Below are 24,613 nucleotides of genomic sequence, written 5' to 3'. Positions count from 1 at the left end.
AGAAAACAATAGCAAAGATCAATAAAACTAAAACCTGGTTCTTTGAGAAGATAAACAAAATTGGTAAACCTTTAGCCAGACTCATCAAGAAAAAGAGGGAGAGGACTCAAATCAATAAAATTAGAAATGAAAAAGGAGAAGTTACAGTGGACACCACAGAAATACAAAGCATCCTAATAGACTACTACAAGCAACTCTGTGCCAATAAAATGGACAACCTGGAAGAAATGGACAAATTCTAAGACAGGTATACCCTTCCAAGACTGAACCAGGAAGAAATAGAAAATATGAACAGACCAATCACAAGTAATGAAATTGAAACTGTGATTAAAACTCTTCCAACAAACAGAAGTCCAGGATCAGATGGCTTCACTGGTGAATTCTGTCAAACATTTAGAGAAGAGTTAACACCCACCCTTCTCAAACTCTCCCCAAAAATTGCAGAGGAAAGAACACTCCCAAACTCATTCTACAAGGTCACCATCACCCTGATATCAAAACCAGACAAAGATACTGCATAAAAAGAAACTTACAGACCAATATCATTGATGAATATAGATGCAGAAATCCTCTACAAAATACTAGCAAACAGAATCCAACAACACATTAAAAGTATCATACACCATGATCAAGTGGGATTTATCCCAGGGATGCAGGGATTCTTCAATATATGCAAATCAATCAATGTGATACACCATATTAGCAAATTGAAGAATAAAATCCATATGATCATCTTAATAGATGCAGAAAAAGCTCTGAGAAAATTCAGCACCCATTTATTATAAAAACTCTCCAGAAAGTGGGCATAGAGGGAAACTTCCTCAACATAATAAAGGCCATATGTGACAGACCCACAGCAAACATCATTCTCAACGGTGAAAAACTGAAAGCATTTCCTCTAAGATCAGGAACAAGACAAGGTTGTCCACTTTCGCCACTATTATTCAACATAGTTTTGGAAGTCCTAGCCACAGCAGCCAGAGAAGAAAAAGAAAAGGAATCCAAATCGGAAAAGAAGTAAAGCTGTCACTGTTTGCAGATGACATGATACTATACATAGAGAATCCTAAAGATGCCACCAGAAAACTACTCGAGCTAATCAATGAATTTGGTAAAGTTGCAGGATGCAAAATTAATGCACAGAAATCTCTTGCATTCCTACACACTAACAACAAAAGATCAGAAAGAGAAATTAAGGAAACAATCTCCTTCACCATTGCAACAAAATGAGTAAAATACCTAGGAATAAACCTACCTAAGGAGGTAAAAAGACCTGTACTCGGAAAAGTATAAGACACTAATGAAAGAAATCAAAGATGACACAAACAAGTGGAGAGATATACCATGTTCTTGGATTGGAGGAATCAACATTGTGAAAATGACTATGCTACCCAAAGCCATCTACAGAGTCAGTGCAATCCGTATCAAATTACCAATGGCATTTTTCACAGAACTAGAAGAAAAAATCTTAAAATTTGTATGGAGACACAAAAGAGCCCAAATAGCCAAAGTAATCTGGAGGGAAAAAACTGGAGCTGGAGGAATCAGACTCCCTGACTTCAGACTATACTGCAGAGCTACAGTAATCAAGAGAATATGGTACTGGCACAAAAACAGAAATAGAGATCAATGGAAGAGGATAGAAGGCCCAGAGATAAACCCACGCACCTATGGTCAACTAATCTATGACAAAGGAGGCAAGGGTATACAATGGAGAAAAGACAGTCTCTTCAATAACGGGTGCTGGGAAAACTGGAGAGCTACATGTAAAAGAATGGAATTAGAACACTCCCTAACACCATACATGAAAATAAACTCAAAATGGATTAAAAACCTAAATGTAAGACTAGACACTATAAAACTCTTAGAGGAAAACATAGGAAGAACATAAATCATAGCAAGATCTTTTTTGACCCACCTCCTAGAGTAATGGAAATAAAAACAAAAACAAATGGGACCTAATGAAACTTAAAAGCTTTTGCACAGCAAAGAAAGCTATAAACAAGACAAAAAGACAACCTTCAGAATGGGAGAAAATATTTACAAATGAATCAACGGACAAACGATTAATCTCCAAAATATGTAAACAGCTCATGCAGCTCAATATTAAAAAAACAAATAACCCAATCCAAAAATGGGCAGAAGACTTAAATAGACATTTCTCCAAAGAAGACATACAGATGGCCAAGAGGCACATGAAAAGCTGCTCAGCATCACTAATTATTAGAGAAATGCAAATCAAAACTGCAATGAGGTATCACTTCACAACAGTTAGAATGGGCATCATCAGAAAATCTACAAATAACAAATGCTGGAGAGGGTGTGGAGTAAAGGATACCGGCTTGCACTGTTGGTGGGAATATAAATTGATACAGCCGCTATGGAGAACAGTATGGAGGTTCCTTAAAAGACTAAAAATAGAATTACCATATGACCCAGCAATCCCATTCCTGGGCATATACCCAAAGGAAACCATATTTTAAAAAGACACATGCACCCCAATGTTCATTGCAGCACTATTTACAATAGCCAGTCATGGAAGCAACCTAAATGCCCATCGACTGATGAATGGATAAAGAAGTTGTGGTACATGTATACAATGGAATATTACTCATCCATAAAAAGGAACGGAATTGGGTCATTTGCAGAGACTTGGTTGGACCTAGAGACTGTCATACAGAGTGAAGTTAGAGAAAAACAAATATCGTATATTAACGCATGTATGTGGAATCTAGAAGAAAAAAAAGAACCAGTTGGTCAGGACTCCTCAGACAGTTTGGTGAAAACTGAACCAGCACTCATTTGGCAAGACTCTGTTTTATGTAGTAGCTTAACTGATTTATTCCATAAAAGTTTCTGGCAAATATTAACAGTAATTCCACTCTGGTAACAACTGTGATTGAAATAATTGTAGTTTGTAGATAAGCTGGAGAAAACAAGCATTAGTGGGTAGGTTGTCTCAGACATCATTCCAAGAGTCCAACAGTGAAGAAGTACATAATCTATGGCCGTAGAATTGGAAGAGATATTTAGAAGACCTATGACTGGTTCATCCCCCTGCCTCTCCTATATCCATGCTGAGCCAACGAGGCAAATGAAAACTCTTTCCTCTGCTCAAGACCTGGAAAAAGGAGAATACACAATGTTGTGTGGCCCCTCATTAAAATGACTCATGGCTTTCTCTGCCGGGAGATCTTGGTTAATTATTTAGTATTTATGAGACTTGTATGGCTGCCTTCGTGGAAATATCATTTTCCAGGTGTTGCTTTTTTTTAATATTACCCAAAATTAATGCTGTAATATAGAGAATCACACCAGATGTCAGCTCACTGCAGATCCTGTTGGGCATTTGAATTATATCGCAATACCTGATAAGGAGGCAATAAAGCAGATACAAAAAAATAGAATGTGAAATAACTGATTCTGTCAGTTTTTGTTCATTTGGTTGATTGCCTTTTGGGGCATTTTTCTACAAACAGTTCTTATTATCATTATTGTTATTACCTTGGTTTTTAAGGTAACTATCACTCGTTCAGTAATTAGTCTTCACTCATTATCCGATTTCATTCTCACAACAGCCTTTGAGGTTTGATCCTTATCTCCAGTTTCCAGATGAGAAAACCAAGGCTTGGAGAGGTCAGATTATGTGCCCACAGTTGTACAGCTAGTAAGTGATAGAGCTGGGATCTCTTCCACTGAACTCCAAAACTACCTAAAACTGCTAACCACTCGAGGTCAGCTCACATTTTGCTGTTGACTTACACACTTGGGTGCATTAGTGAATGAAAAGGTTCGGGATGAAGGTGAGAAGGAGAACCTAAGCTCAGATAGGTATATTGACATATTTTGAGAAAATTTAGAAGAGCTCCACAAAAAGTGACAGAGATTTCATGAAAACAGATGGTCTCTGTGTTTCATTGAGAAATCCAGTGTGTAAGGAACCGACATCTTTTGTTCTCTCCAACAGTGATCTGTGTCACTTTCTTTGTCTCCTAGAAGAATGCTTAATTATTAGGACTCATCATTCAGGTAGATACCCTGAGCCATAGAACTGCTTTGAAGTCTACTGCTGTCATTGTTCCACGGTTCTCCACATCATTCAAAGCTCAAGAAGACAGCACATAGGATTCCAAAGAGTAGTGAGGGTTTATATACTACCTCTCCATTTGTTCCAGTTCATTTCAACATGACCCTAATGAGGTATATGCTTGTGGCTGTTGGATTACATCTCATCAGCTGAGCAGAGGCATAATTAGAAGCCTGCCGCTGTCTGAAAGATTCATAGGCCGATTGATACAAACCCATAACTGAAGATTTCCCAGCAAAGCCATTTCACCAGCTGGCTGGAGATCATGATACAGCAGTACTGCAAGTAACACAAAGTGTTTTCTATTCACATTAGAACCACTGCAAGGTCTAAGAAAAGTGTTTTATGATAAAACAAAGGGCCCGTTCTGATGTTATTATCGTTAGTATTGATTAATGATTGAACAAAAACTTACCCATCAGCAATAACAGCATCTTAGAAGGTAACGACTTCAAGATGTTCTATGATAAAATCACAATGATGGGGAACAGAAGAGGCCAGCTTCTGTTTGGTAAAACTAATAAAAACTACACAACTTACTGAATACATGCCCCACCCAGTATAAACGCCAAAGCACCAAAATTGGAAAGATTAGCTCTTAAGTACACAGCTCTGTCAAGGGAATTAAAATGTAGGCACTGGGAAAAGCCACCAGATAGAAAACTTTCAACTTGGATCCATTCAAGACCTGGGCAGTCCTGAGGTGCTGTCCAGTTTAGAAGACAATGTTCTACGTAAAGATCCTTGCTTTCTCAATGACTAATTAGTATCACACCATTCACACAAAATCCACGATTGTTATTAGCTTGCAAGATATTTTTGCGATACCTAAAATTATATGAATAATAAAATTGATTTCTAATTTGGAGTACATTGTAAAGACTTGCCTCCCTTTTAAAATGTCTTGGTCTCAAATATTCTGATTAGCTAGGTGCCTTTATTTCTATTTTGTGAGCAGGAAAACCAAAGCACTTTGCTTATCCGATATATCCTAATGTTATCAGGAAAATCTTAAATCACTTAAATTTACTACCTCTCCTTTGCAGGTAGGTTTCTTAATATCCATGATTATATAATGTCATTTTTCTATATTTTGATTGAATGGAATGGGATGCAAAGCTTATTTATTGTCTAATCTATGATTAGAAGTGTTAAAAGTATCTAAATATTATCATCCATTACTCTCTCTCTCTCTCTCTCTCTCTATATATATATATATTTTTTTTTTTTTTTGGCAGTACGCGGGCCTCTCACTGTTGTGGCCTCTCCCGTTGCGGAGCACAGGCTCCAGATGCGCAGGCTCAGCAGCCATGGCTCACGGGCCCAGCCACTCCGCGGCATGTGGGATCTTCCCGGACCGGGGCATGAACCCGTGTCCCCTGCATCGGCAGGCGGACTCTCAAGCACTGCGCCACCGGGGAAGCCCTCCATTACCATATTCATTCTTTTTCTTCTAGAATTAAGAGAGGCTGAGGCATCCATCTTTAGGCAGCTGGATAACTAGGAGTTATTTCTCTATAAGCAGAAGAACTTAGCCTCAGCAGACAGGGTCAAGCTGCATGACACCACTACCATTCAGGGTCCCAGGAAGGACTTGTGGGGATTAGTAATGTCCCACATGACAGTCTTTACAGAGGAGGGTTAGGTACAGGTTAGGGAGTTCAGCTTCCTCTGAATTTTCCCAGACCATTCGATAAACACATACATGTTTTTCTAGGGCAGTTTTCCCTCTTCCCACAGTCAGTCATACCCCATTGTCAACCCCTGTTGCTTTTATGTAAGCTCCATGGCAGGCCCTGTGGATAGCAGATACCATGTCTTATGCTTCCTTTTCCTCTCCAAGGATATGGCAAATTATCTGGAAAAGTAAGGTGGTATGGCAGAAAGGATACTGGGTCTGTGTCCCAACTCTGCTGCTTAGCTACATGATCTTGGGTAGGTTTCTGAGCCTCTGCTTCTCTGTCTGCAAAATGGGGATTAGAACAAAATGTCTGCTACTATATATTTTACAAAGTTGTGAGGACCAAATGCAATAGTATGTGTAAACTCTATACAATCGCCAGGTATTATTATATTGAATTGAACGAGGATCAACCTTCCGAGACAGTTAAGAATTCCTTGCTCGTAGTGCTATAAGAATTCAGAGATGGGAGAGTTCAGTGAGGGCAGGAATAATTGGCCGTGCCATGCCTTTTGGTTGGCCTTGAAAGCTGCCTGAGGTTTGAACACAAAGAGGGAGGAGCATTTGAAAAGGCCACAGCAGAAACGTAGAGTTAAAATCAGGAATATGCGGGGTGTCACATGCATGAAATTATGAAGATACCAGCTTGTGGCAGCAAAGGGCTTTGACGTGGAGCACGGTTGAAAATGGGAGATACAGGGTGAGGCTAGGTTTTAGAGGTTTTTCTCAGCCAGACTTGGAATTGATGCATGAGGCAGGAGAGAGCCATGATGGTGGATGAATGACACCTTTTAATTAAATTAATCCGGCAACATTGCAGAGGCGAGACTAGGAGAAGAGTCTGGAATCATGAAGCTTATTGTATTGATTCACGTCTGTAGCGTGTGAGCCTGAACTCTGGTGGTCCATAATCCTGGTGGGAATTGAGAAGGCTCCATCCAATTTAAAAAGGGACTCACCACAAGAGTGAGGAGAATTTAAATGTTGGAAATTATTTCACAAAGTGCTATTTTGTTCCTCAGCTAGTCCCTTCCCTCTCATGTGGTTATTTATTAAATTATCTCGGATATTTGCTGCTGCTGCTGTTCCTAAAATGCGTAACATTTCTTTCTCCCTCATAAATGACGGTCTCCATAACCTCTCCCAATCCAGCCCTCATCATTTTTCCTTTTAATCTTAAATTAAAAATGTGCTCCTCAGGCACTGTCTGGTTGTTAATTGGAATGTCATTGGTGAAGCTTGCATGGTGGCATTGTTATTACTTCCCTGTATTGTCTTAATTCCGCGCCACCCCCCATCGCCCTGTTCACATCTGAAAATGATAGTCTCTATTCAACCCCTTGATCTCAGCACTTAGTTAAGCGGTAGGCAGGTGGTTGTCTGGGGATGGGCCCGAAAGATTAATCCTCTTTGTTCAGGTCTGAATAGGAGTCACCTTGAGCAGCAACACCTGTAAGGAGTGTGTAGTTGCAGGAAAGTTCTTCAAGAGCTGTGGTTCTCAAAGTGGGGTCCCCGGGTCAGCAGCAGCATCTGGGAAATGCAGATCCTCAGGACCCCATACCAAGCCAACTGTATCAGGAGCTCTGGGGGTGGGGTCCACCAGTGTTTTTTAACAAGCCCTCCAGGTGCATGCTAAAGTTTGAGAAACACTGTTCTGGAGAAATATTTTCAAAGGGTTGGAAAGCCAGCCTCAGAGAGTTAGGAAAACAGACTTCAGAAAATACCAGGGAGGTTTTAGAGGCTGAGAAGAGAGGCAGTTACTTCCTTCTTGGAGATGATACAGGCATCACAACTGCTAGAAGTGAGATTTTTGTCCTTAGCCCCCTGCCCCTTAAAAGAAAACCTGGGTAGTCATTGCTTGCCTCATGCTGTGGAAAGATAAGTTCTGAAGTCAGTCTTCAAGAAGGACTGTTGGATCTCCCTGCTCAGAGGTCTTCGTGGGATACTGTATCGTTAAATAGGTGAAAAAAGAGATATATTTCCCACTTGGGTGAGTCTCATTTTCCTCTGTAGAGACATCTAAATACTTAGGTTATGCTTACTTGATGGTCAAGAGGAAACAAGGGTTCGTATTCCAACCTGTTCTATGCTGAAAGTTTATCCCATCAGGAGCAGCTTTTTATTGAGGTTCTTTTGAAGGTGCCCCAATCATAGAGTCCTGATCAAAATGCCAAATTTGCCTAAGGTTTTAGTATCACACTTGATCCATGGACTATGGGAGCCTGGTAATGAACAGTCCATCAGCTTACCAAGTATCTTATCTTCTCTAGTTAGTAAGTCATTAGTTAACCAAGAGCAATTTAGGGAAAGTCAGTTCTACTACCAGGTCTAGTGTTTTTATCTCAGTTCTTAAAACTCTTATTTATTTATTTATTTTCTGTTGGCAACATATGTCCATAAAAAGCCTGTTCTGATGTGGGCATGCCTCATCGGTATGGCGATCCACATTTAAGTGTGTAATTCAGAGTCAGTTTCCTTTGTAGAAAAAAATGAAGTGATTTCTAGCTCTTAAAATTTCTAGACAAGGAACTCTTCTATTTTACACAAGAAGGAAGAGTTTGTATTTCATTCTCTGTCCTACAATGAGCATTAATCATTAAGATAAAGTCTCTTTGGGAGGAAAATAAATCCTGGCTGATATGGCCAATCCTTTTGTTGTTGAATTCTGTATTTTCTTTTTATAAGATCAATGAACTTCTCCCTGGGTTGTTTCCATTTGGGGAATGAAATGATGGGGCTTTAGAATCTCTGCTCTGTGGTCTTTGATTGTGTGAGTCCATGGACTAAAGGCACTCAGAGGATTTATCTTAGAGGGGATCCTGATAAACCGTTCTGATGCCACTTGAGAAAACTAGGCAGGACATTTCTCCTTGGGCTCTTACGGCAAGCAGGAAAGAGCTGAGAGAGATAGAAACCAGACTCCCTGATCACTCTGGTCCTACTGGGTTCCTGGGGGCGGGCCCTCTTCTGTTGCAGAGTTTCCTGCTTCTCTCCCCCTTCTTCATCTTAGTGAAGTGGCTCACGTTACTGGTGAGCTTCAGCCAGAGGGAAAGCCTCCAGCACCAGCAGCATAATTTACTTCCTTTATTGTTTCAGCTCAAAGTCTAAAACTCAAGAAATGATATAAAAGGATGATTAAATCAGTTCTCTAAAGTTTTGAATAAAAGACTAGAGGAAAGGTCTATTTTGGTTTCAACATTGTTCTCTGTAAGTCAGGAGTGCTGTTGAGGTATATTTTTCAACAGAGTGTCCTTTAGCATCAAGCCCTCTCATTGCTACCTTTAGGGATGGGCAATATAGGAGGGAACAGCAGAAATGACAAGGAAGTCAAGAAACAGTGCAAATAAGTTGCTACAGCCTAATTCCTTATACTCTTTCAAACATCTACTTCCATTTGTGTCGAACCGAAATATCCTCAATGGCACTGAGCTAACATCTCTTCCCCCACTGTTCCATTCTCTTCCACAGCCTAGCAAATACTCTTCCCTGCTTGATGTATTTCAAGGTTACTGCGAAATTAACTACAGAAGCAGTGGAATTAATAGGAGCTAGGGAACTCATAGGGCCCTCAAATATACCACCAGTAACTATTGTGAGAGCAATAGTAAGGTTATTGTGTGGCCTTGGTGAAGTGATACTGGGTTTTCCATAATAGACTTGAGAACCAAGACTTTCTCTCCGTCCCCTAAATTGTGTATACATCAGCCTTGATGAGAACGAATTTATAATGCACAGCTAAGTCGCTGCTGGCACAAGGGAAGACGCGAGTGCAACACAGTATTTACCAACAGAGCCCCCCCATCCTCAATCTTTCTCTCTCTCTCTTTCTTTCTCACACTCACTCACTCACTCTCTCTCTCTCTCTCTCTCTCTCTCTCTCTCTCTCTCTCACACACACACACACACACACACACACACACACACAAACACACACAAACACTGTTTACTCTTCACTACTTCTGTAGCACGTCATACCAGTGGCTTACATAGCACAGAGCCGCATTGTCTCTTCATCCCTTGGGATCTGTAGTGGACTTCTGGTCAACCTAGTTCATGTACTTCTTTTCCTTGCAGCTAGAGTAGCTAAGAACTCTGACACATGTGGACCTTATGGGTCTTGTTCTTGAAACAAAACAAAATGCCATCATGGCTTGGGAATTGTAGAAGTGTCAGGTGTTAACCCCAGGCCTGAATTCTCCTTTTTTCATTGAATCAATACCTGAGTAGGAGGCCAGGCAAAGAGCGGGTGGGCTGTGGTGTTTAGTCTCTTTTGCTCCCGCCTCCTTTCAGCATTGGACTAAGCAAACTCCATGCTGTCTCTCCTCCCACTTTCCCTTAGTGAAAACCTAGCAGTAGCCATTTCCTTTATGCAAGAACTGTTTTTCAGTGTTTGTTTTTTGTTCAGTCCGCTTAGTTTGTAAATGCAAATGTAGATTCCTCTTCATGCTTGTCTGGACGGTTTTCCACGTATTTGTGATTTGGGAGATGACAAAGGGCATGTTTGACTTGCAATACAGATGAAGAATGGATAAATCCGGTGCATGTAACATGATCGGAGAATCCCACAGACGGACTCACCCTGCCTTTAAGTGGGCCCTGCATTCTCATACTGCACAGATTCCTGCCTGTTGAACAACCAAGCACTGCCGTTACAGAAGTACAACTATACTAACTGGTATCGTGTACAGCAATTTCCGAAGTGGTGATACTCGGAAATCCTCCATCCTGCACTTCTCACGCTAGCCCTCTCCTGGCCCGGAGGTCCATGTTGCTTCCCATCTGGGGAAAGTATTTTTCTTCTCTCCATCCTCCCTTCTGTCCCTCACCTCACCTTCTTGATGTTCCTGGCCTGAGTAGAACCATGTGCTTACTGATAACAGTATACTGTGACCTTTCATTCACAGCTTTGAAAGGCTTATGAGGCTTTCCTGCTTCCCACCCAGCCCAGACCTTGGGACTTTTCACACTCGATCCTCTGATCGGTTTGATGCAGGAAAGCACATGGAAGCCATGTACCAGTTTGTATAGTCGTACACTTTTGAACTGCCTACTCTTGAACAAAGTTGAGTGTGCTGGGGATTCGCACTGGCTGCTTGACACACGCAAAGGCAATTAACCTGCATGCCAAAAAAAAAAAAAAAAATTAACCCTTAGAGTACTGCTTCAATATATTGGTTTAATGGTCTTGAATTTTACCAGTTGGGCAACGCTTCTTTCCCCGGATCAGAGTGCTGCATTTAAGTCCACATTTAGTCTAGCCAGAACATCAAGGAGGATCCTCTCCTCCACAGCTTTCCTGAGATGCTCCTGGGTCCTTTCTTATTAATCAACTGATGGCTTTTAAAAGGTCTAAAACACAGCCATTGTGTTTAATTGAAAATGGGCTTCATTTCTAATGTGCCGGAGCGTAGGAGGGACTGCTTTTAGCTTACGTTTGTGTCCTCTAAAAGAAGTCAGTTCTTTAAGGGTTAATATGAAATTGAGGAATTTGGTGGTTTCTTCTGCTTGCCCTTCCTCCAAGGTCTCTGCATGATCCTCTTTAGATTCTTAGCTCAACTGTTGAATGTTGATGAGAATAATACATGTATAAAATGATGAAAACAAATAAAAGAACAAAAGACTGTATGGTTGAATGGAAAGACCCCTTGGCAATGCTTGCTTGATGATCACAGGGGATAGAAAGACCAAATGTTTTCTTTTATGAACGTTCATTTTGTCCTCTCCCCCAAGCACCACCACTGCACAGCAATGTGGAAGACTTGACGATGCCTTTCATTTACCTCTTGCTTTTTCTTCTTCCTGTCTAATAGCCCAATAGAATCCTGCCAGAATTTCTACAAAGATTTCACATTACAGATCGACATGGCTTTCAACGTGTTCTTCCTTCTCTACTTTGGCTTGCGGGTAAGTTTGAACAACGCTGCTCAGTGGCACGATGAGGCATGCGAGTCTTATACCCAGGGACCATTCCACATCAGCCATCCGCTCCCGCAGGCAAGATAAAGCCCAGTGTTCCCAGGGGGGACGATAGATCCGCATTCTGATTTTCTGTGAGAGAGCCCTTTCCTTAGCTCAGCACTTCCTGAAGTACCTGTTAATTTTGTTCCGAGCAGGAGAAATAGGCATTGAAATAACTATTGCACCTCTACTGGCCTACTGCTTTTCATCTCTCTAGTCACGCATGAATGCATGGTTACCTTAAATAGGAGGGAAGAAAACCTTCTCCTCTTAAAATTATGCTTATCAGTGCTCACTTAGCTGAATCCTGAGAGAACAGTGAGTTGTGAGGGTTGAATCAAGGGGCTAGATTGGCAGAATTTGCGGCTTGGGGGATTTATACTAGACCCTGTTTATGAAGGGAGCTGTACAGAATGTAGATTACAGAGATTGTGTGTGTGAATGAATGCATACATATATGCTTTATTTATAGTTATATTAGAGACTTGAAGAAAGGTGAGATAATTCAAACTTCCCTATGATGCCGTTGAAAACCACAGAAAAATATACTACCTGATCTTTCTCCAAGGCTAACATAGCTTACAGTCAGTCTCTAGAAAAGACTAGAGAGTGTATGCAAATTCGAAGACAAAAATAGCATGTGATTGGTGTAGATATAAGAAGAATATAAACTCTCCCTCCAGGCCGCCGTGAAAAAGCAAAACGTACCCTTTGGCAAAAGAGTATAGTTTGAATGCCGGCACCATGCTTCTCATTGTTTTTTCTCTCTCTCTTCTTTTTTCTTTCCCCCAGTTTATTGCAGCCAATGATAAGCTGTGGTTCTGGCTGGAAGTGAACTCTGTAGTAGATTTCTTCACGGTCCCCCCCGTGTTTGTGTCTGTGTACTTAAACAGAAGTTGGCTTGGTAAGTCAATCTCTCTTCCTTCCTTCTTACTGGTTTCTGAGCCCTGGCTGAAATATAGAATCTGGTGCATGTGGGGTGCATCAGAGGACTGGAAATCCACAGAAGGAAAGTTTTGTGGATTCATATGAACAACTCCTGGAGTTTTAGAAGTTGACAGTGAGAGTCCTCTTGGAAGCAAGCAGTAGCCCAGAAGGATGTGTAAGTGAGTGCTTCAGAGAATTTTATCATTGTGGAAGCCCAGCGGCCATCACTGTCACAGCCAGGACCTCTTCATTCATGGTTCTGTCACTTTTCATTCAGTTGGGAGTCAGGACTGGATGAAGAAGCCCATGGGCACAAGGCCAACTTTCTGAGTAGCTGATTCAGGTGCCCCAGAAGGCCTGCCTGCCAGAGTTAGCTTCTGTCTGCTTCTTAGTTCTGTGATGAGTGGGTCCTGCATGGTTTCTTTACAGTTGTGAGTTCCCTTATGGGGTGGGAGATGAGGTAAGTGTCTAGGGTCACCCTCACCTTGAGGGAGATCAAGCTCCTTTCCTGTGTTAAAGGAAGAGCTTTTGCTGGAGCTGTGTTCACACCTCACTTCCTGTGTCTGCTTGGCAGGTCACTTCCTGTGTCAGGATTAGGACAATTTGGTGGGAAAAGTAAGTAGCTCAGAGGATGGTCATGACAGCCAAAGGCTTAGAGAGACAGCTTCGGGGTTCTCTTTGCCACACTGAATAATCTCCTCAGAGTGTTCCTGCTGTCACGGGTCTACAGGGGAAGAGGGGAGACTGAAACAGGACTCGGAGGACTAGTTGTGGGATCCTTCTGTCTTTATTTTCAGAAATTTTTGGTCTTAACCTATTTTTTTCCAAAGTTATATATATATGTATACATGTATGTGTGTATGTGTGTGTATATATATATATATATATATATATATAATAATATCAACATTCAAAGATGCATAATGAAAATATTAAGTGTCTCTTCCGCCCGCATCCATCACTGCCCTCTCCCTGGGATGCTCAGCGTTATAGACTTTCACATCTTTCCTTTATGCTGGTTTCACCACAAACAAACACGGATGTGCACACATAATAGTGTTTTAGAGGTGGTGGTCTTTGTACAAAATCCTTGTATCAGTCACATTGCACTGCAGTTTGGCTTTCTTACTAACTGATAAATGACAGCCATCCCTTCAGCTCTGTAATGATTCATTTTATGACAATTGCACAAAATCCCATACGTTGCTGTAGTGTGTTTATTCAGCCATGATCCAAATGATGCACCACATGATTGTTTTCTTTTCTGCTATAAACAATGGCTTAGTCAACACTCATCCACATATCTGTACAATTCTATCTCTAGATAGAATTCCTGGAAGAGGACTTGCTGGATCAAAGAGAATGTATATTTTCGTTTGTGAAGATATTAATGGAGAACCTTTCAAAAATGTTGCATCAAGATATGCTTCTGCTAGCAGTATGTTTTGAGGTCCTTGCTAGCACTGTGAATTTATTATATACCTAGTAGCAAGTATTTTAAAAATAAGTATCTTTTATATACAGTGTATGCAGTAATCACATACATACGTGTATGTATGTATCTCTGTGTGTGTATCTTATTTGGATTCTCTTTTCTACTAGGTTTCTCATTAGCATTGTATTCAGTTGCTCAATGGAAATGTTTTCCTTCCTGATCTGAGGGGTGCTTGCTTAGATGGGGTTTTCTTGCCAGCACGATGAGACCATTAGAGCTGCACACCAATCTGAGAAACATCCTGAGTGTGTGTTTGTTAATTTGCTCTGGTGCCTGGGGTCCCAGCCATTTCAGCTGAGCTCTTAACCAGCCTTGTGACCTGAGGAACTCACTCTTCCTCCCTCAGCCTGTTGTTTTTCATCTGTGAAATAGAGGTTGGGTTAGACAATCGCTAAGGTTCTTTCATTTCAGAAAATCTCTAAGCCTCTTGCATCATTCATGGGAAATTTGAGAAAATTTGGAATCCTGGTTGTTGCAGAGGACTGGGAACTTAGTGAATTAAATCACCAACGTACCTGGGTCAAGATTATGTATGGACTGCTAACCGGGGCTCTTTGTAAACCATCCTGTTGTGAAGAGTTCACACAAACACACCCCCAAACAAATAGACAAGGAACGAAGGAAGAGAGAGAAGGAAGAAGGGAGGAAGAGAGTGGGAGGGAGGAGAGAGAGAGAAAGAGAGAGAAGGGTGGAGGGGGGAAAGGAAGAAGGAAGGAGGAAGAAAAGGAATCTGCCTTCTCTTCCTGGCTGTGTTCTAATGCCTCTGCGCACTTGAACAACCACTCACTTTTCTGGACCCTCAGTTTTCCCATCAGAAGAATGGGAGGTTTAGACTAAATTACCTTCCAGCCCTCATACTTCCTGAATCTGAACTTTATGTCAGGGTTCCTTGTGGTCCTAGAAGATGGAGAGGACCCCTACCTGACTGTGGTGGAAACATCTCTACTCTGCAGCTGGTAGGGCTCGCCCCAGGTCAGGGTGCGGAGCCAGGTCTCCTTGCTGTGAGTGAAACACTCCCTGGAGTCTTAGTGTTGGGAGGACTTGGATGTTGTAAAAAACAACCCAGGCCTTTTTGTGGATGATGTCATCCTGATTTTTGGAGGTGTGTTCTGATCTAGTGAAAAATCAATCTGAGAGAACAGAAAAATGGAAGAGAGAGAAGAGAGGGTAGGGGAGGGATAAATTAGGAGTTTGGAATTAGCAGATACAAACTACTGTACATAAAATAGATAAACAACAAGGACCTACTGTATGGTACAGGGAACTATATTCAATATCCTGTAATAAACCATAATGGAAAAGAATATATATGTATATATATACATGTATATATATATAAAAAACTGAATCACTTTGCTGTACACCACAAACTAACACAACATTATAAATCAACTATAGTTCAGTTAAAAAAAAAAAAAGAGGGCTTCCCTGGTGGCGCAGTGGTTGAGAGTCCACCTGCCGATGCAGGGGACACGGGTTCGTGCCCCGGTCCGGGAAGATCCCACATGCCGCGGAGCGGCTGGGCCCGTGAGCCATGGCCGCTGAGCCTGCGCGTCCGGAGCCTGTGCTCTGCAACGGGAGAGGCCACAACAGTGAGAGGCCCGCGTACCGCAAAAAAAAAAAAAAGAGAGGGAGAAAAGAGTAATGAGAGACACTTTGCTTCAGTTGTGGTTGCTCTTCAAAAAAAATATGCTCTAGAATGTGCTTTAATTTGTTCGTGAATTGAACAACGTTTATAAAGCAGCTACTATGTGCCAGACACTTTTCCAGATGATTAGGAAACAACAGTGCATAAAATAGGCAGCACTCCACCCTCTGACATTGCAGTGGGGAAAGAACAGGAAACAACAAGCCTAATAAATAAGTAAATTACATAGTACGTTAGGAAGCATAAGTGCTATTGAAGTTGGAAACAAAGACCAGCAACCTTTGGGGTATGAAATAATAATAACAACAACTAAGAACCTTTCTCCTCTTGCAGGAGAAAACACGTTTAATGGAATACTTTTGGTTCTTTGGTAGCTAAGCCCCTTGGGTAAAATCCAAAACTGGTCTGCCTGTTATGGAAGAGAATTCAGTATAATGATATTCAGGGAGGTTCCTGCATCTGATTTAATACATGGGTTACTACACCGTGAAACAATTATTGTCCCAATGAGCTGCCAGAGATAAAATGAACATTCCCATGAGGTATGGCTTATAAAGTAAAAGGAATAATCCCATCAAATAGGGCATTTCAGAAAATGCTGCCCTCCTCTTAGAAAATGAAAAGTACTGGCTGAGGTTTGGGACAAGATGCAGGAAACTGAAGTCTGTCCCAGATCTGCACACACTTCTTGAGCCTGGTCAAGAGCAGAGGGCTGTGCTATAGCTGGCACTGTGGAAGATAAAAAGTGAAATGAACACCACGCCCCCCTTCCCCACTGCCCTTACCTTTTCTGGAGCATAACTTGCATCACGTTTGATTTCCTGTTCTTAATATATGGTTGCATATTATATAATACAATATTTATTTACTTTTTTGCATGCATCATCTTAGTGCATTGGACAGTATATTAATAAAAACAGCTAGTATTAATTCCAGCTGTGCTATGTGCTGGGCGCTCTGATAAGCCCTTGCAAACGTGAACTCAATCTTCATAGCAAACCTATGAGGTAGGAATTATTGTCCCCATTTTACAGATAAGGAGATGGAGGCTCAAAGAAGTTAACTTTCTTGTCCAGGGTCCTGTAGCCTGGGAGTAGGGAAAGGCGTGCTTTACCCAAGATCTCGTCTGACTTCATGTCCATTCTCTTAGGCTGCTCTTCTGCCTCTGTCCTTACCCTTGAGAGATTTGGGGTTTTGAGGACTGGGTTGGGAATGACTAAGCAGCTTTGTCTGCTTTATGTTGGCATCCCTCTATTTCACCCTATCTCATAGAAGCTTCACTTCAGGCAGGCAGGGAAGGGAAGAGATCTTGCTTAAAAACGCACATAGCTCGTGTCTCCTTTTCTTCTCACTTTTCCTTGTCTACCTCCAGTTTCTAGAACTGCCATTAAGACCAGGGAAACAAATAGAGCTAGCGTGCAGTCTCCTGAGTCCCAGGGTACCCTAGCAACTTGGGGATCGGACCTGCTCCACCTGAGAGGAAGAGAGGGAAACATATATAGGTAGATACTGGGGGCTCCTGCAGGTCCTAGGTCAGTAGAGCTACTTGGATCGGTATCATGTTCTGGGCTCCACCATCTCAATTCACATCGTGCGCAGTCACTTGCCATTGGGTCGCTTTGAGCACAGTCATTTTCCCTGTCTTAAACTCAAGTCTTCTCACCTGTCCAATCGGGATAATAATAGCACTCACCTCAAGGAGTTGTAGTGGGGATTCAGTGAGGTAATGAGTGACCACGTACATAGGACGAGCTTCATGAACAGAAGCCATGATTATCCCCAGCCTCTCTTTCTAACCTCTCTATCATATTTTAAAGTCCCAGAGAAGAAAACAAACCGGAATGGAACCAAAAATAAGGCAGTGGGATGTGAGGACATCCATGTTGGCAGGCAGCAAGTCGCTACTTATTTTAATTCCTGTTCCCACACACTAGCCTATTCACAAAATCCTCACTAAAATAAATGTACCTTGAAATGAGAGATGAATCTTATTTTGAGACTCGAATAACATGCTCTGGGGAGAACACTTTTGTCTGTTTGTCTCATTCTTGTGCGAACTGTGTCCCCAAGGTAGGTCAATGGGCTGTGTCTCCTTTGTTTATTGATGTGTTTTTGTTGAGGGTCATCTTGTGGGGTTAAAGGAAGAGAGTGGAGGAAAAGATAATAATACACGCACCAGCCAGTCATTTAACTGGCTGTTATTGAGCACCTACTGTGTACTCAGCCCTGGGATAAGAGGAACACATGCTTGGCCACCTCCTTTCCTAGTTTTACTGTGATTTCCAACATTGCTCCCTCTTCTCTGACTGATGAAATCAGGGTATGGTGAGGAGCCCCAGTCACTGAACTGTGGTCAACTAAACGTGGGCTTCCCTGGTGGCGCAGTGGTTGAGAGTCCGCCTGCCGATGCAGGGGAAGCGGGTTCGTGCCCCGGTCCGGGAAGATCCCACATGCCGCGGAGCGGCTGGGCCCGTGAGCCATGGCCTCTGAGCCTGCGCGTCCGGAGCCTGTGCTCCGCAGTGGGAGAGGCCACAACGGTGAGAGGCCCGCGTAACGCAAAAAAAAAAAAAAAAAACAAAACAAAAAACCTAAACGTGCTTCTCTAGTCTGTGTTAGACCTGGCCTTAGACCTTAGACCCTTTAGCAAACTCTGCTGGAAAATAGAAAACTCTGCTAAAAAATAGAAGAAATGAGTTAGTGCTCAGTCATAGGGCAATTAAAATGATGTAGAGTATCTGCTTATAAATACGTGCCCGAGCAGTCCCTTTTTGTGGCAAAAGGTGGTAAAAACAGGACTGTTAAAAAAAAAAAAGTACAGGTCCTTAAAAACAACAACGACGACAGGACAAAACATAGTTCCTGTTTGAGACCAAGGTTTCAATTTAGTTTTGGAACCAAAATAAACACTCATGCAACAGCAGCAGGTAGCAGTATAAGCTATCTAATTACGTCCGAAATTGCGAGGCCCGGGCTGTAAGGGCTGTGGCAGTTCAGAGAAGAAAGAGCTCACGAGGGTGGAGGAAAGCGGGGGGGGCTTCGAGGGGCTGGGGCTGGGCTGAGGCTTGTGGCGACGGGTGAGACAGGCAGAGTGGGAAGCAGCGAGCGCCCTGTGCCGGCGAGGAGCCTGCCCTGTCTGGAGAATGGCAGGGGCCCACGGATGGTAATACCACCTGAGATAAGAAAGCGTTTTTGCGGCGTGCCAGGTATCAGCCTCACAGCCCTGCCAGGCGGATGCGCTTGTGTCCTGTTGCTGCAGGAACGAATTGCGGGCTACAGTCATGCGGGTTAGAAGTCCAGCGTAGGTGTCTCGGCGCTGACATAAAAGTGTCTTCAGGGCTGTGCTCCTTCTGGAAGCTCCAGGGAAGATTCCATTTCCTTGCTTTTTCCAGCTTCCAGAGGCAGCCACAGTGGGCTGAGTTCTCACACTGCCTCTCTGATCTCTCTTTCTGTCCTCACCTCTCTCTGCCTCTCTTTTCTGCCTCCCTCTTCTACTTTTAAAGACCCTCGTGATGACATTGGATCCATCTGGATAACCCAGAGTAACCTCCCCGTCTCAAGGTCAGCTGATTGGCAACCTTAATTCCCCTGCTATCTTAGTTGCCTTTTGCCATGTGAGTTATCATGTTCACGTGTTCTGGGTGTTAACATGAACATCTGTGGGGGCATTATTCTGCCTACTGAAAGGGGTATTCCTGTTATTCCCATGCTGCCCAAGAGGAAACTGAGGCTCATAGAGGGTAAGTGACTTGCCCAAAGTCATAGAGAGCCAGGAACTGTTAAGTTGGGACCCATGCCCCTGTTCAGACCTGTCAAGTGGCTCTACATAGCGCTGTGGAGTCCAAAAGCTCTAGTAGGCATTGAGGGCCCTCTGTGCCCTTGACTCTTTGCACTTTTCCAGCCTATCATGGGAGGAGACTCACGGGGAGATCTTGTTTGGAACCAGAGAATTTACCCCTCCCTGCATTTCTATCTAGCAATGAGTTTTGTTTTTGTTTTTGTTTTTCTTGGGAACAGATGAATTACTAGATAGATGTGCCTGTTATCATTGTACTCAAGCAAGTTACAGAGGTCTGGGCACCCCTTCCTGTGAGGCTGTAGTAACCGAGAAGAACGTGTTTGGTCTGCATGTCCTTTGCTTAAGAGCCCTCTTTCCTTAGAGCTCATGCTTTCTTGCCTTTTTGGAATTTACTTAAGAGTAGAGAGGAATGGAATTGGAGAATGCCAGATGAGTGAGTGAGTTGTGATGGTCTGTCACCATTTTCCCAAGGAAAGCAGTGTGCAGGGTCAGAGCCCCACTCTCCCCTTTAGTGATCAGTCTTTCAGGGGGGCTCGGCTGAAGGGCCAGGAGTCTCTTGTGTTGTCCATCCACTTTATAGGGCGTCTCGCCCCAAGGCCCCTCCTTTGCTTGAGGAATCCCACAACAGGTGGGGTGAGGTTCATATCAGAACCTTCATTAACTAAACTCTGCATTGGGGGAGAGTAATCAAGAATGAAAGCCTTTGGCTGGTTTCACTTTCTGGACATCAGTAGTTTTTAGTGTATTGATATTCAAAACAAAAACCAAAATAAAACCAAAAACCGAGTGTGATTTGGGCAGAGAGTGGAGGCCGGTGCCAGGCACTCAGCCCTGCCTCTCTTTCTCCTTAGACTTCCAGCTGCAGCCCCACCAGGCTGCATCTGCCCTGCTCGCCTTCCCTCGTCCCTGCCTCAGGAGTAAGTTTTTTCCCTGCTGCTCTGAATGTCATCTCCTCAGGAATGCACAGCTCTAACCCCACCTCCTGTGGGAAGCTTTCCCATCCTCCTAGCTGGAATGAATTCTTCCCTGACCTTTATTTCCTTTGCTCTTGCGATTAATGTTGTAAGAGCTGTATAATCAGTCTGTTTTCTACTCACAGTTCGAACTCAACTTCTGTGGGTATTGTGGCAGAGACCTTGACCATCTTGTGTTTTTGCTGTGTTCCCAGTGTCTGGAACAGTGCCTGACACACAGTTTGTGCTTGCTGAGTGAATAGGTGTCTTCTTACGCTAATGATAATAATGAACTTGATTGCTTATTAAGAGTAGACACTGGGCTCAACAATTCATAGGCATTACCTCAGTCAGCATGTACAGCAACTCAATGAGTAAGTACTCTTAGTCCAATTTTACAATTTAGGAAGCTGAGGTGTGGGGATTAGGTAACTTCCCCAGGTAGTAAATGGTGGATCCAGCACTCAGCCCGTGTCAGTCTGATTCTGGAGTCGGTGCTTTAACAGTGACTAAGCCAGTGGTTCCCGAAGTGTGGTTGCCAGACCAGCGTCATCAGCATCACCTGAAAACTTGTTAGAAACGCAGATTCTTAGAACCCAACCCAGACCCAGTGAATCAGAAACTCTGAGAGCTTGATCCAGCGACCTGTGTGTTTCGCAAGCCCTCCTGGTCATCCTGATGTCCACCCAGTTTTGAGAACCACTGTCCTAGTCTGTGCTCGGGTGGTTTGCAGATTTGGTTGTCTCTTAGAATCCCTGAAGAGCTTTTAAAACTCACCATGTTCAGGCCAAACCTCCAACCGATTAGATGGGAGGATCTGGGTTGGGAGTGGGCGAGTGACCCAGGCTTAGCATTTTTTTTTTTAACACTCCCCAGTTGCATCTAAAGCACAGTAAGGATGAGAACCACTTGGATATATATGTATCTTCCTAACTATGACTGTCGAATGAATTCCTCCCTAGAAGGGTGCTTCCTAAGCTTCAACGTGCACATGAGGCACCAGGAGATCTTATTCGAATGCAGTTTCTGATTCAGGAGGTGTGGGGTAGGATCAGAGACTCTGCATTTCTACAAGCTCCAGAGGATGCTAATGGGTGCTGGCCTGGGGACCAGACTTTTAGTAGCAAGGCTTTCCAGCCTAGACCGTGCTATCCAGTAGGGTAGCCACTAGCCACATCTGACTATCTAAACGTAGATTAAAATCAAAATTAAATAAAATAAAAACTCAATTTTTCAGTCATACTGGCCACATTTCAAGTACTTAAGAGATCCACATGACTAGTGGCTAAGGTAGTGGACAGCACAGATAGAGAACATTTCCACCGTTGTAGAAAATTCTCTTGGACACCGCTGCTCTCGGATGTGAGTCTTGTGTTGGAAAGTACCGTGAACTTTTACTTTTTGTACCTCTGGGACACTCTTGCATGCAGTGGAAGCTTAACAAATGTTTATTGAAGTTATTTTTAGTGGAAGGTCCAATGGTACCAAGTCTGTATAGAAACGAAGCAATTAACTTTCTTGGACGGATGCTAGGGAATTCATTAGTATGGTGTCAATGAAACCCCTCACCACCCTGCCCAAATGGAATTAAATGTACGCAAGGCCGGAGTAGGCAAAAAGGTATAATAGAGGCCCTGGCACCAGCCCCAGCTTCATCGCCAGGACTCTTACTGCAGCCGAAATGGCCTTTTGGGCTCTGAAAAGAAAGGACTCTGGTTCCCCCTACAGGACTGTCCTGGAGTTTGCTGGATTAGCGTGAGATTAAGTCAGATGGAAGAGGAAAGGGCGACACGTGAACTCGAACTCAAAACGGGCAGTTTGTGGCTAGCAGAGGGGTGGGTAGGCTCACTTTGCCCTCCCATAAGGTACCTGGCATCTGATAACTTGACTCAACCACGATGACCAAGGGGGTTCCAGGTCACAGTGCCCAAGGTGTGGAAGGAAGGGCCTTTGAGAGTCCCCAGAGGTCACCTACTCCGTAACTGAGGCAGCTGGACTTTCAACTCCTACATCTAGATTCTCTAAAGCCCAAAGCCTTCTAAGTAAACCCTTCCCTATAGTCAGCAGTTTCATTTAAAATAATAATAATAATAATAAAGCAAATTAAAAGTGTGACTTCTCTTTTTGGGGTCTGATGTCTTTGGGGGCAGAAGGAGGTTGAGAGAGAGAGAGAGAGAGCTTTAAAAGAGAAAGGTCTGTAACCAGAGTAGTGATAGATGTGTTCACATTATACATTTATATGTACGTGTATGTATATGTGTATACGTGCATATACATATACAATATATCATTATCTCAGGTAAGCTTACAAAGAATACTATGAAATAGGTGTCATTTTATAAATGGGGAAACCGAGGCATAGAGAGTTTCAGTAACTTGCTAAGAGTCACAGAGTAGGTACGTGGCAGAGCCAGGCTTCGGACCTGGGCAACCTACCTCCAAGGTCCATGTTTCTCAATAGTATATTATGCTTAAGCTCTAAGCTTATCTATAGCCATAATAGTTACACTTTAAAAAATTAGTCTAACAGTCTTGTCCAATCAGATGAAAGACGAAAGCTTCCTCCTTGCCCCAGCCCCCTGACAAATCCTACCAGAATTGAATTGGTACTCCCAGGTGGGAAAGGAAATTGAGAGGAAAAGCAACTCATTCCATTCTTTGAAAGAATTGAGTTAATAACAATTCTATCACTTCTCAGCTTTCAAACTATTTTTTTTTTTTAACCAGCCCCCTCTTCTGAGCTTCTTGGTTTATTCTATAATCTAGTAGTCAAATGAGTAAAAATCATCCATGTTACTACTGTTACTCCATCTTGAATGGACCATAATGTTAGACAATACGGGCTTTACTCTTTGCCTGAGCTTTATGTTATTTTGGAGCAGGGCAGGAAGCCTCAGTGGCACGTGCATCTTGGCAATGGCATTGAGACTGAATTGCTGTAGTGGGACAAGACAAATGAATTCATTGAGTTCTGTCCCTGTGACTGGGCTCCGAAGAAGGCAGCCCCAGCAAAGTGGCACGCTTAAAGGTTTCGGATGTTTGTCCGGAAGTTGATTGCTGTTCCAGTAGTTTCTGTAGCTGAAACTGCCTCTAGGGAAATTATTCCCCCGTAAGAGATTTCCAGTTGTGTTCCCTTGATATTGCTTTGTCAGGGACATGCTTTAAATAAGATGCCCTCTGTAGGTAGCAGAGATTCTAAATCCTCTCTGACTTGTACACCTCTGGGATATGCCAAATTGGAAATAACATTCTAAAATGAATGTCTTCAAGGAACACATTCAGCAGTAGGTTTTCATCGATGCCAAACCCTCTCCAGATGGCTGTACTTCATCTGGGGTATTATTGGGACAGTCTCCCCGAGCAACCTAAATCTCTAGGACTGGACAGACAGTTACCTTCCCATCACCCTCAAAAAACAGATGCCTTGATTCTTCTCGAGGAGATCAGGGCCGTGATGGATTGACCAGGCCAGCTGATCCAGTAGGGAGAAAATGAACACTGGGAAGCAGCTCCGAGACACTCATGCACTTATTCAACTGAATACCTACTGTGTGCAATTCACTGATTCCTAGGAGTGGCCCACAGATGGGGAAAACAGTTCTGCCTTAAAGATGTTGGTAATTTAATTGGGTGGGTACTTTATAAGGAAGAATGAACAATAAAAGTCCAGGAGTTCAGAGGGAGGAAAGTTGGCCATCCCAGCCCAAAGTGGATCCCAGGTATCTAAAAAGTAAGCATATTCCTCTAGAGCAGTACTGGCCAGCACATCACCTGGGAGCTCGTTAGAAGTGAAACTTCTCGGGACCACATCCAAGCCTATAGATTCTTTGGAGAGTGGGGCTGAGGAATTTGGTTTAATAAATTATCCAGGTAATTGCCATATTGGGTTGGCCAAAAAATTTGTTTGGGTTTTTCTGTAACATCTTATGGAAAAACTCGAACGAAGTTTTTTTGCCAACCCAATACATGCTGAACTGTGTATTAGATACACTAGTATATTAGTGTATATTATGATATACTTGACAATACCTTAGAATCGCCTGGGGAGCTTTGAGACTTCCCTCTTCC

General features: G+C 42.8%; 1 protein-coding gene across 9 annotated transcripts in view; it reads left to right on the top strand.

Annotated features, from left to right (window-relative positions):
- KCNMA1 (potassium calcium-activated channel subfamily M alpha 1) overlaps positions 1-24,613 on the top strand; it is a 746,198-nt gene that overhangs the window by 431,704 nt on the left and 289,881 nt on the right. For all 9 annotated transcript variants that reach the window (XM_029200928.1, XM_029200929.1, XM_029200923.1 and 6 more), the window contains exons 4-5: positions 11,579-11,672; positions 12,519-12,630. In XM_029200928.1, the coding sequence (XP_029056761.1) occupies positions 11,579-11,672; positions 12,519-12,630 (206 nt within the window). The remainder of the gene's footprint in view (positions 1-11,578; positions 11,673-12,518; positions 12,631-24,613) is intronic.

This window comes from Monodon monoceros, unplaced genomic scaffold (genome assembly GCF_005190385.1).
Source record: "Monodon monoceros isolate NGI ecotype Baffin Bay Population unplaced genomic scaffold, NGI_Narwhal_1 Super_Scaffold_4, whole genome shotgun sequence".
NCBI lineage: Eukaryota > Metazoa > Chordata > Mammalia > Artiodactyla > Monodontidae > Monodon > Monodon monoceros.
This window is presented reverse-complemented; position numbering and strand designations above follow the sequence as displayed.